General features: G+C 37.4%; 1 protein-coding gene across 1 annotated transcript in view; it reads left to right on the top strand.

Moving 5' to 3' along the window:
• nherf1a (NHERF family PDZ scaffold protein 1a) overlaps nt 1-14,446 on the top strand; it is a 59,597-nt gene that overhangs the window by 39,888 nt on the left and 5,263 nt on the right. The window contains exons 2-3 of the mRNA XM_065262801.2: nt 5,889-6,059; nt 11,185-11,338. Coding sequence (XP_065118873.1) covers nt 5,889-6,059; nt 11,185-11,338 — 325 coding nt within the window. The remainder of the gene's footprint in view (nt 1-5,888; nt 6,060-11,184; nt 11,339-14,446) is intronic.

Below are 14,446 nucleotides of genomic sequence, written 5' to 3'. Positions count from 1 at the left end.
CCAGAAAATAAACAGTGACATAATCGATTATGGCCAGGGGCGTCAGTTTGTGTTGAAAAGTGGTGGGGACAAAAAATCAGATGAAAAAACATTACAGCAGGACAGGAAAAATATTGAATAACGGCGCATCAAAAATGGGCATAGTGTAGGCCGGTCAACAACACAAAAATACTCAGCATAAAACCCTCAACAATGTCGACTGCACATATAACAGTCCCTACAACACCAGCTCAACAGAACAGTGCCAAAGCACCATACTGTAGAAAACAGCAGCACGTTAAGTCAATGATTACAATGAAATTCATTACATATGTAAAAGAAAACACACTATAAGCACACAACACAACATATGTGACCCTGGACCACAAAACCAGTCGTACACTGCAAAAATGATTTTCAAGAAAAAATGTTCTTTGTATTTTTGCCTTGTTTTCAGTAAAATATCTAAAAATTCTTAAATTAAGATGTTTTGTCTTGGTGAGCAAAATTACCTTAGAAAATAAGTCTAGTTTTTAGACGAAAAATACCAAATTTAAGTGATTTTGTGGATAAAACAAGCAAAAAAATCTGCCAATGGGGTAAGCAAAAAAATCTTAAGAATTTTTCATTAACATTCAAGAAAAATTCAAGTAAAAATTGCTTACCTCATTGGCAGATTTTTTTTGCTTGTTTTATGCACAAAATCACTTTTTTGATATTTTTGGTCTAAAAACTAGATTTTTGCACATCAAGAAAAAGCATCTTAATTTAAAGGTGCAGTGTGTAAATTTTAGCGACATCCAGTGGTGAGGTTGTGAATTACAACCAATGGCTCAGTCCACTGCTCACCCCTCGGTTTTGAAAAGCATTGAGAAGCTATGGTAGTCGCCACCGGAAAAACATGTAATTGACGGAGACAACTTAGTAAAAAAAGTTTATCCGTTAAGGGCTTCTGTAAAAACATGGCGGCACAAAATGGCGACTTCCATGTAAGGAGACCCTCTGTGTATGTGGATAAAAACGTCTCATTCTAAGATAATAAAAACATAACGGTCCATTATAAAAAGGTCTTGATACACCCCTGATAAAATAGTTTTGTATATTATTTTGCATTTCTGTCAAAAGATCCTTCTAAAAATTACACATTGCACCTTTAAGAATTTTTAGATATTTTACTAAGAACTTTTTTCGTATTTTCGCAAAAATATTTGCCAATGAGGTGAGAAAATTTTGCTTAAATTAAGTGTGTAAGAAAAAATAAATCTTATTTTTAGATTTTTTTTCTCACCCCATTGGCAGATATTTTTGCTTGTTTTAAGCACAAATTCACTTAAAATTTTATATTTTTTGTCTAAAAACTAGACTTATTTTCTTAGGTCATTTTGCAAAAACATTTTGATTTAAGAATTTTTAGATATTTTTACTGAAAACAAGACAAAAATACTAAGTAAGAAAGTCATTTTTGCAGTGTAAGTCACACAGGTATTGTTTGATTTTTCAGAACATTTTAACCAAATGCTTTCAAAAAGTGGTGGGGACAAAATCAGCCATTTCAAAAAGTGGTGGGGACATGTCCCCAGCGTCCCCAGTGTAAATGACACCTATGATTATGGCACTCTGCTGCATCGATGCTGAATCGTGCATGCGCGGATTGCAATGCATTGCCCAGGGTTCCCGCGGGGTCTTAAAAAGTCTTAAAAAGTCTAAAATTCAGAATGTTAAATTTAAGGCCTTAAAAAGTCTTAAAAACACCCAGATTTTTATCCCAGGTCTTAAATTTAATTTACCCAAGTCTTAAATTTCTTACCTCTTCGCTGAAGAACTAACTTAATCAGTGGCGGAGGCAGAAAGTGTATGATGGTGGGTCTCTAAAAAGAAACTTTCCGCCCTTTGTCATAATCCACGCAAATCGTGCCATAAGGTATATTTCAGGTGTTGTGATCTGACTGTTTACTGTGGGTTTGGCGAGAAACAATCCTTAAACTTAGTTCTGTATAAGCAAAAATCTTTTTCGGGGTAATTTATAAGCCCGTGGCTTACCTGAGCATTTTCCAGGTTCTAAAACATAGAGGACACAGAAGCGAACAAAATCAATGCTGCTTTATTGAAAATCAACTTAAACAGTCGGGCCGGCAAGTCACGAGCCGCCAACAGCGTGTCAACTTTAGTGTTACACAGTTTTATATTTTAGACTTTAATATTGCCCTTTGCTGCGATGCACTTGAACCTAACGCGCTTTCCCTTCAGCTCTCCACAAACAGCAGCGATTGGCAGACGGAAAGCAAGAAAGTACCGTAATAAACCATATATTTCAAAAAAGTGCAATTGTCTTCTTTTAGGAACAATTCAAACTTTTTGATTGCGCAAATGCTTCAGGAGTTACGGTAAAATGAACAGCGGTAGAATCAGAGCCCTTTCGCATAGGCAGGCTGCTGCATACGGCATTGCCTGGTTTATTTAAGTTAACTGAGCATTACATTCGCAAGTCATAAGCATATTACAACGATTAACTAAGAATAATAATCAATGTTTTAAAGTTAATTTCAAAGTTAATATTCTGAAATAAGACCGTTTTTATGACGTATCCATCTTAGAAATGCGACCCTTCGGAGGCTTCAGCCTTCGGATTGAGAAACGGTCTTAGTGGATAACGTTAGCAACACATATCAAACAGCCTTTTAATGGTAAATTTCATTTTCTTAATGCAGATTAATCCGTTATTGTGTAATTAGAGAGGCTATTAAACCTGATGGCGGTATATAGTGCATATTTATGCATAAAACGTATGGGTGGAGTGTTTTTTTGGCTCTGTGATTCTGTATTCAATTAAATGCAATACATTAATTTATTAATAACTTGTATTAATAAAATGCATAGTAATGCTTTTAGGGATTAATAATAATTAAAAGTGATCTTTTGTTCTTTGTATATTTATAAACAGGCACAAGATATATACACAGCACACAGTCAGTTGTACATTAAACATTATGGGGTGGTTTCCCGGGCAGGGATTAGCTTAAACCAGGACTAGGCCTTAGTTTAATTATGACATATAACTAGTTTTAATAAACATGCCTTACTAAAACCATTACTTGTGTGCATTTTGATGTATTTTAAGATATGTCAGTGCAAATTGTTTTCAAGTTTGGAAAGCTCTTATCCCTGTCTGGGAAACCTCCCTTATAAGCTTACGTACTACAGAGTGTGATGCATTTTAAAGCTTTAAAGTTGTATGAGGCAGTGTAAAACTAGGCACAAACCAGCAGCTGACCATACTAACTGATCTAATATTAGTGAATTTTGTTTGTCAAAAAACATTGTTAATAGAATTTTATAAAAATACTACTTACACATATTAGTGTGATGTATAAATATTGTAAATCAATGCATTTCTTGACTATTAAATTTAATTAAGAAAAATCACAGCTCTTTGCCTCTAACTCAATGTATTTCAATGGCTCACTAGGAGCCAGTTTTGGGCTTCCATTGTCAGAAGTCTCTTCCTAAAGGGCTATGGGTAAAATTTGTCGGTGCCAACACTCGTGGTCTAATAGAGTTAAGCATAATGTATTTCCATGTATTTTGATTATCTGTTTTAAAACTGCGTTCATTTTATATTTTTCTATAACTGAATCAATAAAAATAGAATGTTTTAAGAATTGCTCAGATCATTTGAATGCTTCTAGTAATGTGTCGTGTTGGTCTTAAATTTTACTCATAATGGTCTTAAAAGGTCTTAAAAAGGTCTTAAATTTAACTTGCTGAAACCTGCAAGAACCCTGTTGCCGAATCGATTATTGTTGACACCCTAGTCCCTAGGGTCTGCACTACATGATGTCATCAAAGTGTGGACTCTGAAGAGGTCCACAAGTCCGAAGTGTGCAATTTTGGACAGGGCCACAGCTGCATGTGTAATGGTTCTTCTTCTGCAGCCCATATTGAGTTCCTGCACGAGAGCGCCCTCTGGCTTTTGGATTTAGCTGCATTTCACTGTAATTCATTGAGAAGCATATCAAGCATCATTGGTCGATATATCGGTGCACCCCTAAAAAAAATATGCTGGGTTATTTTTAACCTATTTTCAACCATTTTTTATCCTATGCTGGGTTGTTTTACAAAAAATGCTGGGGTGTTTTTTCTAGGGATGCACTGAATATTCGGCCACCGGACATTTTTGTCCGAAAATGGCCCAAAAGAGCATTTTCGGCCGAAATGCTTTTATCACCGAAACAATACGACCGAAATGTTGTGATGACCCAAACAGAAACCGTGACCTGCACGTGCTTGTCTGAAGCAACATGTATGCGGCGTGGATGTATTTAACCGCAAAAAGGCGCTAAAGTACGCACAGAGGCACATGCGGTTGTGTCCGGTCCAGACGTGATCATCACAGTGAGTACGCCCTTCAAAGATCAGAACTCTTGATGTGTAAACTTTAGAGAGAGTCGCGCAAATGTGTCTCATACTGTATAGTCCATTAACATACATGTGCCGAATAAAGCAATGAAAAACAACGTAACGTTTTTATGCTACGCTGTTTGGGATTCGCCTTCGTTCTCTGTGTGCGCGCGCGTTTAAGTGCCCTCAATAGTGCACACACAAGTGAGACGCAAACAAGCGAACTTAAAATCTTTCTGTTATTGACAGGGCACATATAAACAAAATTATCTCCAAAGTATTCTTTTTCTAATAAAAACATTTGTTTATGTCTTAAGTGTATGTATAGATTACAGTCATAAACCAGTCTCTGCATATTTAAAGAGACAGTAACCTCAATTAACCTACTTTAGTCTAACAAAGAGACAAATAGCTCTAAAAATAATAATATATTTAATTTATACAATAAAGACAGTGTTATGACTCATTTAATTCGATTTCTGTACCTAATGCTAATGTTATCCCTTATTAATGTGCAGCTTTGTTCTTTTTTATAAATGTTTGTAATTTCTTTATTTGTTATTAGATTTTCCCCACCCAATTTTTGCTGATCTGAAAAATAATCCGATCCGTGCTAAAAACAAATTTTCAACCATTTTTTAACCTATGTTGTGTTGTTTTAAAAAAAAATGCTGGGTTATTTTTAACCTATTTTCAACCAGTTTTTATCCTATGCTGGGTTGTTTTATAAAAAATGCTGGGGTGTTTTTTCAACAAATTTTCAACCATTTTTTAACCTATGTTGTGTTGTTTTATATAAAAAAATGCTGGGTTATTTTTAACCTATTTTCAACCATTTTTATCCTATGCTGGGTTGTTTTATAAAAATGCAGGTTTTTTTTTCAAATTTTCAACCCTTTTTAACCTATGCTGGGTTGTTTTAACCCAAAATGCTAGGTTGTTTTTAGGGACCTATTCCTCCTGTGTTTTTGAAGTTTTGATTGTGTTTACTGTGCGCAATATAACATAATCATGTTTCACGTATAAAAAACACAGTATGTTTTACATAATTTTTTCACTGTCCTAAAACGGGCTGATGTCTTCCTTGTCCCTCCTTCAGAAATACGTAAGTTGATGTGTAGTTTGTTTAGTGTGTTGTAATTCGACAGCAGCTTAGTTTAGCAGTACGGTTCGAGCTTAGCTGGCGACTGACGTATTTCTGTGGGCAGAGTTTAGTAAAAAAATATATTGCCTGGCAGTGAACTTTGAGCTTTATCATTTTGCATATATTATTTATGCTGTAACAGCAACATTACACACTAACTAAAGTTTAAAAAAAATGGGATCAGGAAGAATTTGACCTTTAACCCATTGTTGGGTCAAATATAAACATTGTCTAGGTTAATTTAACCCAATGGCTTTTTAGAGTGTATGCATGTATATTATAACTGACATTATGAAATGTATCATGAATCTTGTTTTGGTAGAATAAGATGACCAGATTTTGTCTTCCTTCTTAACTGTCTCTGCAGGAATCAAAGAACGAACTGCGTCCTCGTCTGTGTCACATGAATAAGGGTGCCACTGGTTACGGATTTAATCTTCACACGGAGAAATCCAAACCTGGGCAGTACATCAGGGCGGTGGATGAAGACTCTCCAGCTGACAAATCTGGACTTCGGCCCCAAGACAAAATAGTGCAGGTTTAATACATCATCTAATCTGTAATAAACACAACTCTGTGTGTGTGTGTGTGTGTGTGTGTGTGTGTGTGTGTGTGTGTGTGTGTGTGTGTGTGTGTGTGTGTGTGTGTGTGTGTGTACTTTAGGAATGTGTTAAAATAATAACTCTCATTCCTTTCTTTTATCTTACTCTCCTTCACATAACTGTGCTAAAGTACACCCATGAATATCTTTTTAAATAACAATGAACATTCTTTCACTAAGTAGTACAGTACTGACAGGCTAAGTGTAGCTTGTGTACTCTTGCCACAACAATAATCAATCAACAATTAAAGATTTGTTGAATTAATTCAACGAATCTTCCAATAAAACATGTTGTAATGTTGAATTCGGTTGTGCTTAAAGGTTTACATATATACTTTAGGGTGTTTCACAATTCAAACATAGCTTATTCAGGGTACGTTTACACAAACAGTTGTGCCAGCATATTTTATCAATTGCTCTGAAATATCAGAGAAAGCCCATACATATACATGTACAAAACGTTGTGCAGCATGTTTACTAACAACACAAGCAGCGGACTCTGACATAATATTAGTGAACGACTGTGCGTCAATTAAAACCGTCATTTCTCCCGCTCGCATTTAAATGAAAGCATAGGGACTCGCACATAGACCATCCCCTCGAATTAATCAGGACAGAAGTGGTCAAAAGAGACCGATTAAAACACCAGGTGTAAGCGTGTATGTGTCTCTTTCATCAACTTGTGATCTGATTGACCAAAATGCATCTTAATACACACAGCCCCTAAATGCCTGAGCTGTGTGTGCTGTCTCCAGAGCAGTAATCTCATTAAATAGCAGTGAAGGAGAGGTCAGTGTGATTACTGTCTCTGTGGCAGACGAGGATTAGGAAAGTCCTGTGGAGAGCTCAGAGCTCTTCTTGTTTATCAGCCCACCTGAAATCCCACAGGAAATTCGATTCATGCTGATCGTAAAAGAGAAGATGACGTAGTGGCGGAGACAGGATGACAGACAGATCAAGTGACAGAGACCGTTAGGGAAAGTTAAAATATAGCGCATTAGAAGTGCTATTTAAGGTGGCAATACAAGTCTTTTAGTGGATATATTTATAAAGTCAGAGTAGTGTTAATGCCATGCGTACATTGTGTACCCTTCTGTATATTGATTGATGGTGTTTGTACTGTAAAGTAGCATGTATGGTTTTCCAGGTCATGGCTGGCATGTCTGTGGTCATGTGGTTTTTCACAGTTTAATGCATTCTGCTTGTGAAACTATTTTGAATAAATCATTTGCTCTCACTGGGTGCAGCATGACATGACTTCAACTTAACCACAGTATACAGAAAAAAAGCACACAAGTCTTCTTTCTGTCTGCCTCACATCCAATTTTCTGTGTTTTTAATAATTGAATAATGAATAGATTTATCTAGAACTTTAATGGGCTCTTGTGAACGTATAGCCCTGATTGGCCTCATAAAGAGGTGTTGAATTTCCTTTGAAGTTTCTCTTTAGGACCCCAGCACTGTAGGTGTAAACGCCGTCAATCCTTACATCAAAGTTAGCCATACAAGAATTGACATTAATTAAGTGTTAAAGGGACACTCCACTCTTTTTGAAAATATGCTCATTTTCTAACTCCCAAAGTGAAACAATTGATTTTTACCGTTTTGAAATCCATTCAGCCGATCTTCGGGTCTGGCATTACCACTTTTAGCATAGCTTAGCACAATCCATTGAATCTGATTAGACCAGGGTCCGAAACTAAAACCCGCCAAGCACCAAATGTGGGTAGATTTTCCGTTTGGCGACTAAATTCAAAAGGCTATCCGCCACACTGGCGGGTGATTTTCATACCAAAATACTAATGCAATATAATGTGTTTGCCAGTAACTTATCTGGGGACGAGATGAGCTAGCTACAGAACGTATCTACGCACCAAGTTTTGTGTCACTGTCTCGGGGGCCGAAAGGTAAACAGTGCCGCGAGACTTGAAGCACTAGAGACGGTCCGTTGTTACCTAGTACTGCAGCTAACCTACAGTCTGCAGCTATCTGCTGCATATTACCTGATATGTGGAGACATTTACCGGGAGTGAGCCGACCTTTGAAACGAAAACTCGCAGAAGAAAAGTGGGATGTGTTAAATAAAAAAGAAAGTTTTGTGAAAATGGAGGTATGGAGATAATGGAGTTTCAACGCTGTCGTGATGAGTTGTTCGGTGTGTCGCCAGTATGATTAAGATAAAAAGAGAAACAAATAATTTGTCGTCGGACATAAAACGATGAAACTTGAGAAAATTCGTGACTATGAACACAGCAAATGAAATTAATGTATATGTGACAAAAAAAGGCTGTTTATTATTCTGGCCGGTAAAAAATATGCTTGGCTGGTGGATTTTTTTCATCTACCAGTCCCTGTGGCAGGTGAGCCAAAAAGTTAATTTCGGACCCTGGATTAGACCGTTAGCATCCCGCAAAAAAATGAATTTTTCATTTTTAAAACTGGACTCTTCTGTAGTCCTGGAATGAAAACCTCTAAATGCCAATATTCACTTATAGTAATAGCACCATCAGCTGGCAACAGGAAGTGGTACGTTTTGGAACATGTTAGCTAAACACTTTGCTAAGTCTCGACACTTATGTTTGATGGGAGTCCTCTACTGAATACAGCTACATGTGACAGTGAAAAGTAAAACATGTTTGTCATGATGCCATGAATGCTCTAAATGTTTCTTCTGCATGTAACCCATTCCAGTGAGTAGTGAAAACACAAAATAATCTGCTTGAATGCACACTGCCCACTGTTTACAATTGACTGTTTTCCCGAAGCACTGGTTAGCGGTGGCACAGGTGCGAGAGTCGATCATCTCTGCTTGCAGTGTTGTTTTCAGTCAGCGGCCGTGCCCTAAAGCTTTTGGACTCTTAAGAATTCTGTTCTTAGTTTCAGTTCAGTTTCCTGCATCTTTTCTCGTATTCCTTTGAAATGTCAGTCATCATAACATCACATGCATTACCTGAACATGACAATGCAAGCATGCCATTTCTCACGCTCACTGAGATGAATTGGCTCTTTTGCTTCCTGTGAATCTGGCCTCTTGTTTTGTGTGTGTGTGTGTGTGTGTGTGTGTGTGTGTGTGTGTGTGTGTGTGTGTGTGTGTGTGTGTGTGTGTGTGTATAATAGGGCCGTGTTTAGGGACATTAAGGAATGCATAAGGGGGCTGTTGTTTGTCCGTTGCGTTTTAATTGCCTGCAGAACGGGAGAGTGGGATCAGCATTCCTAAGAGCCCACTCTTGCCCAGAATCTTCCCACGTGGATTCCTTAACCTCTGGATCTGCGATAGACCAACAGAACCGTGGTTTTCTCCCAGGTGTCTCCTCTCGGAGGTCATGTGATCAGTCATTTACATAAAATGCATGAGTGATTCTTGCGAAATTAGACTCATGAGGTGTCATGAAACATGTTGATAACAAATGTAAATGCAAATCAAAATTAGAAGCATACAGTTATCTCTTCGTGTACTATTTTGCACATGATTTCAAATGAAATCATACAAACCAATTGTGTTGTTTTTTCCACATTTAAGGGGAAAATTTTCATTACCGCAACGTGTCCATGACTGGATTTGGGTTATTTGATATGGAAATATTTATGATAAAAAAACTAAAAAAAAAAATGCTTCAGTGCATGTTATACTATAAACATTTACAGTGAAGAAACATGTGGTATTTGGTGATCATTGGTAAATGTGTAGACAATCATAAGAAATATAAATGTGTCCAAGACCAATTTTCTCATCCTCCGCAACAATATCATTGTTTAAGCCCTAACATTTAAGGAACTAACATTTTTTTTAAATTGTTGGAAGGGACATAATTGACTGTGACACTCAATATGGCTCCTTATAATTCTATAAGAATTTTTTTTTTAAATCCTCTAAAATAATGGTTATGTAAGTTCAGACCTTAATCTTATATGTTTAAAAAATTGGCTTCAAGGGCTTTTTAAAAATTCTGATGCTGGACACCTTCTATGTCTGGATTTCGTGGGAATCACCCGCATGCATCATGCAGACACATTTATACAAACCGACTTGCAGAGCAAGATATACATTTATTTCATCTTTATACCACAGGTCTGTTGAAGCTGTATTCTGATTGGCTGAGAAATGTTCCATGGGTATGCATTAATTTCTGATAACCGCACACCTAACTTGTCAAATGTCTTAAAAATAGGCCCCTGAGCAATGTTTGTGGTAACCATGGTATAAGAGGAATAATTGACTCCAGTCCTTTGAATTATTTGAAAATAATGCACACCCGCGGTGTAACGGCACTCCGCTTCGTGGTGTGTCGCATTGCACCTTGGGTGTGCATTATTGGCCCGTCGTCAATTATTCCTTACGTATGTGTGTTTGGGTTATTGGGAATCAAAACCACAACCTTTGCGCTGCTACCACAATGCTCTGCCACAGGAAGTTAATATTCTGTAATGGTATTGCACAAGTTGGTGTGCCCTGTTATTGCTACAGCAATTTGCACAATGTTGTGCAAAAGGACGGAATAGGTAACGTTTTACCAATAAAGTAAAAATGTGGTTTTTATTGGTTTATTTTTTTTTACTGAATTTTAATAAAAAAAGTTAATTGAATTACTGTAAGAATTTTAAGAGATAAAAATGAAAAATACAAGTAGTACAGCTTCGCAACAACATTTGCTTTTATTTAAATAAGAATGGTATTAGAAGCGCTCATAGGTGCCGATCCAGGGCTCGAGTAGCCACCGAAATGGTCGAGCACCCATTCCTCCTCCTTTCCAAAGTGCTTGGACACTCCCGTTTGGGGAATCCCATACCCCATCAATTCACTCCTTTCCCAATCAAGGAAGGGGGAGTACTCTGGGTTCAGGCCATATTTTGAATTTGAAGCCCTCCCACGGACAACACAACAAATATGCATTCATTGTCACATCTGATTATTTGTGGAAACTTGGGAAATAATCCATTTTGGTTATTGCCAAAGCATTCTCTGTTAATCTTTTCCAAACTTTGTGAGCAAACGCTCCCTATATACCTGATTTTTCGGACACATTTTTTGTCTGTGATTTCATGTGTCGTTGTCTTTATGCAGGTGAACGGTGTTTCTGTGGATGGACTGCAGCATTCAGAAGTAGTGGCAGCCATCAAGGCAGGCGGAGATGAGACCACACTTCTGGTGGTGGATCCTGAGACGGACGCCTTCTTCACAAGCTGTCAGGTCTTACCAACTGAAAAACACCTCACAGGTACCAGTGTAACATTTTAACTTGATGTCGCGTGTATAAGCAAGTTTTTATGTGCAAAGTGTGCTTCTGTCCCTGTCATTTTTAACCTCTAGTGTGGTTTTGCTGATCATAAACTTTTCAGACATTGCACCTGACTTTACACACACGCACACACACAGTAACAAACCGCTGGTTAAATATCAACTTGAAGCCTGTTGTGACACTGTCCGTACATGTAAGAGATAGTCAAAGTCTTACTGCCAACATGTGGTCATAGTGACCAGGACCATGGCAACAGTATGAGAAATAGGGAGCGTAAGTTACCCCCACCCTAAAAATGGCAGACTGAATTAAAAAGCCCAGCACAATCTTAACATTAATATATTTGATTTAGATGTAACATTATTTTATTATTGGAGTATTATGAAAGTAAACATTTTCCTCTAGATCAAATTTCATCAGAGCAAAAGGTTATAAGTTAATTATACACTTGTATAGTTTGACAGCACTTTGGATAAAACCATCTGCCAAATGCGTAAATGTGAATTAGATCAACAGGTAAAATAGTCACATCAATGGCCATGTTGTTTTAGTTTATTTTGTTCAACTTGCCAACAGTACAATGTTGTTATGAGCGTGCCAGAGGGCCACTGGCCTTTCTCCATTTTTTGCTGAAAAGATGTTGACAGCTACACCCCCACACATCTTTTATTCATTATTCATTCACATCAATCATGTTTCCAAATTCTCATGAACTTTTAAAAGGGCTGTCTGTCTGTTCGTCTGTTTCCTGTTTTTCTGAATGAAACTCACTACTTTTTGTTGTAAAAAATAATTCTGCGCATTTGTCATTTAGCCAATGGCATGTTAGCATTGACTATTTTCAGTCAATTAAACCCTTAAGTAGAATTAAGAAAAAGGTCATTTTTGATTTTCTTTGTTTAAAGAGAACTCGCAGACTAAGATTAATTTATTTTTACACCATGGGGCTGTTGAATGCGTTATTCTGATTGGTTGAGAAATGTTTCACATCTATGCATTATTTTTCGAAATACGCACACCTGACCTGTCAAACGTCTTAAAATAACCACCAGAGGAATGTCTGGAGTAACTGTGATATAGCCAGAATTGACTCCGGTCCTTTGAATTATTTAAAAAAAAATCCATACTCCACCCGTGTCGCATTACCACCTTGGGTGTGCATTATTTTTGAATAATTCAATGGCTAGTCATCAAATATTCCTTGCATAACAGTTGAATGATAAGTCTGCTATCAGTAACAGATACTGTATACATAAAATGGCTGGGCGATATTGACCGAAAATTCATATCTCTGTTATTTTGGGATGAATTGCGATAATTGCTAACTATCTTGGTGTTTTCTACAAAGTGAAATAAATGTTTTCATGATGAAAATGTTTATACAGAAATATACAACATGCAAGCAGTTGGAAAACTTACATCTGACCATCTGACCTTAATGTACATTTTAAAGTAGTGATAGACCGATATATCGTCCGGCATATCGGGCCGCTATTTGCGAATTTTATGTGTTTCGGCATTGGCCGATATGTGGCTGCCGTGTTTGCCGATTTTTTTCCAGCATTATTTACAAACAGGGTGCTGGAAGCCGCAAGCGATTGCAGGTCATGTGGCTAAAAACAAACAAACTTTCCATGACAACATCAAAAGATGGTTCCATCCCAGCAAGCAATTTGGGCTAAAACCAGGCTAAATTTGGGCTGTCAGTAAAAATCTAATAGACGTCTACCATAGCCCAAGAAAAGACGATACGTATAAGTTTAAAACAAATGAAAGCAAACACCTCGAACACCTGTTGACTTTGCCTACATGTTGGAATATCATACATCTTCAAGTTATTTTGGCAAAAATGGCATGTAACCAAATTCAAGGCTATTTAGGGTAGAAGTGGGTTACTCATAGTCGGTCTATATCGGGTCTATAGTTAGCGTCATTTCAACGTCTTGGTTTTTGCTTGCTGGGATAGCACCCTCACCTGTTTTTTACTATTTGTTAAATATAGGTTTTTTTAAGTTCTATAAATGTTACTTTTTTAAAATTGAGACTTGTAAGTTAACATTTGGCATCATCATTGTGTCATTTTTATGATGTAAATTGAGTGAGCAAAAGCAGTATCGGCTCCAAATATCGGCTCAAGAAAATCGACTGCCTGTATCGGTCATCGGCTAAGGCAGATGAAACAAAAATCGGTATCGGCACTGAAAAATCCATATCGGTCGATCCCTAATTTAAAGAAACACTCTACTTTTTTTGGGAAAAAATGCTAATTTTCTAGCTCTGCAAGAGTTAAACATTTGATTTTTACTGTTTTGGAGTCCATTAAGCTGATCTCCGAGTCTGGCGGCATCACTTTTAGCATAGTTTAGCATTATCCATTGAATCTGATTAAACCATTAGCATCACGCAAAAAAATGACCAAAGAGTCTCGATATTTTTTGACTGTACTAAGACTGACGTAAAATTACAAGTTGCGCTTCTCTAGGCCGATATGGCTCGTTCCGGCGTAATAATCAAGAAACATTGCTGCCATGGGTGCAGCAGGCGCAATGATTTTACGCAGCGCCCGAAAATCGTCACAGACTATTTTGCCATAACTAAGCCCTAATACAGCCATACTAATGCCCCTATATAAAATGCAGTCCTACAAGATAACAAATATATGGGCAGAAATCGCACGGACAGTACGCGTACAACAGAGCACACGCAAGAAAATATTGAGACAGGACACTTCACTACAAACAATTACATAAAGGAAAAGACAGCATTTACACACACACTTTCGGATTGGCTACTTTTCTTCACTTATACTAAAGTTTTTAAATTTTACTAATCGGTGCTGCCCTGACGGCCTAGTAGAGTAATAATTTGAATAAGAAATCATTTGTATTGCCTAAGTGTCGAACACGCGGACGCAGAAAAAAGGTATACCCGGCCCTTACCTCACCTTCAAGTAACGCATGCCTTGTCGCGTACTTGATGTAGCCACGAATCACGATACAACGATGTTTTTGAAAAAGTGGATCGTGGCGACATTTTAATCATTCACGTCCAAATATCGTCATATGGCACACCCGTAAGCTGGGGACT

This window comes from Paramisgurnus dabryanus, chromosome 1, assembly GCF_030506205.2.
Source record: "Paramisgurnus dabryanus chromosome 1, PD_genome_1.1, whole genome shotgun sequence".
NCBI classification, from domain to species: domain Eukaryota; kingdom Metazoa; phylum Chordata; class Actinopteri; order Cypriniformes; family Cobitidae; genus Paramisgurnus; species Paramisgurnus dabryanus.
This window is presented reverse-complemented; position numbering and strand designations above follow the sequence as displayed.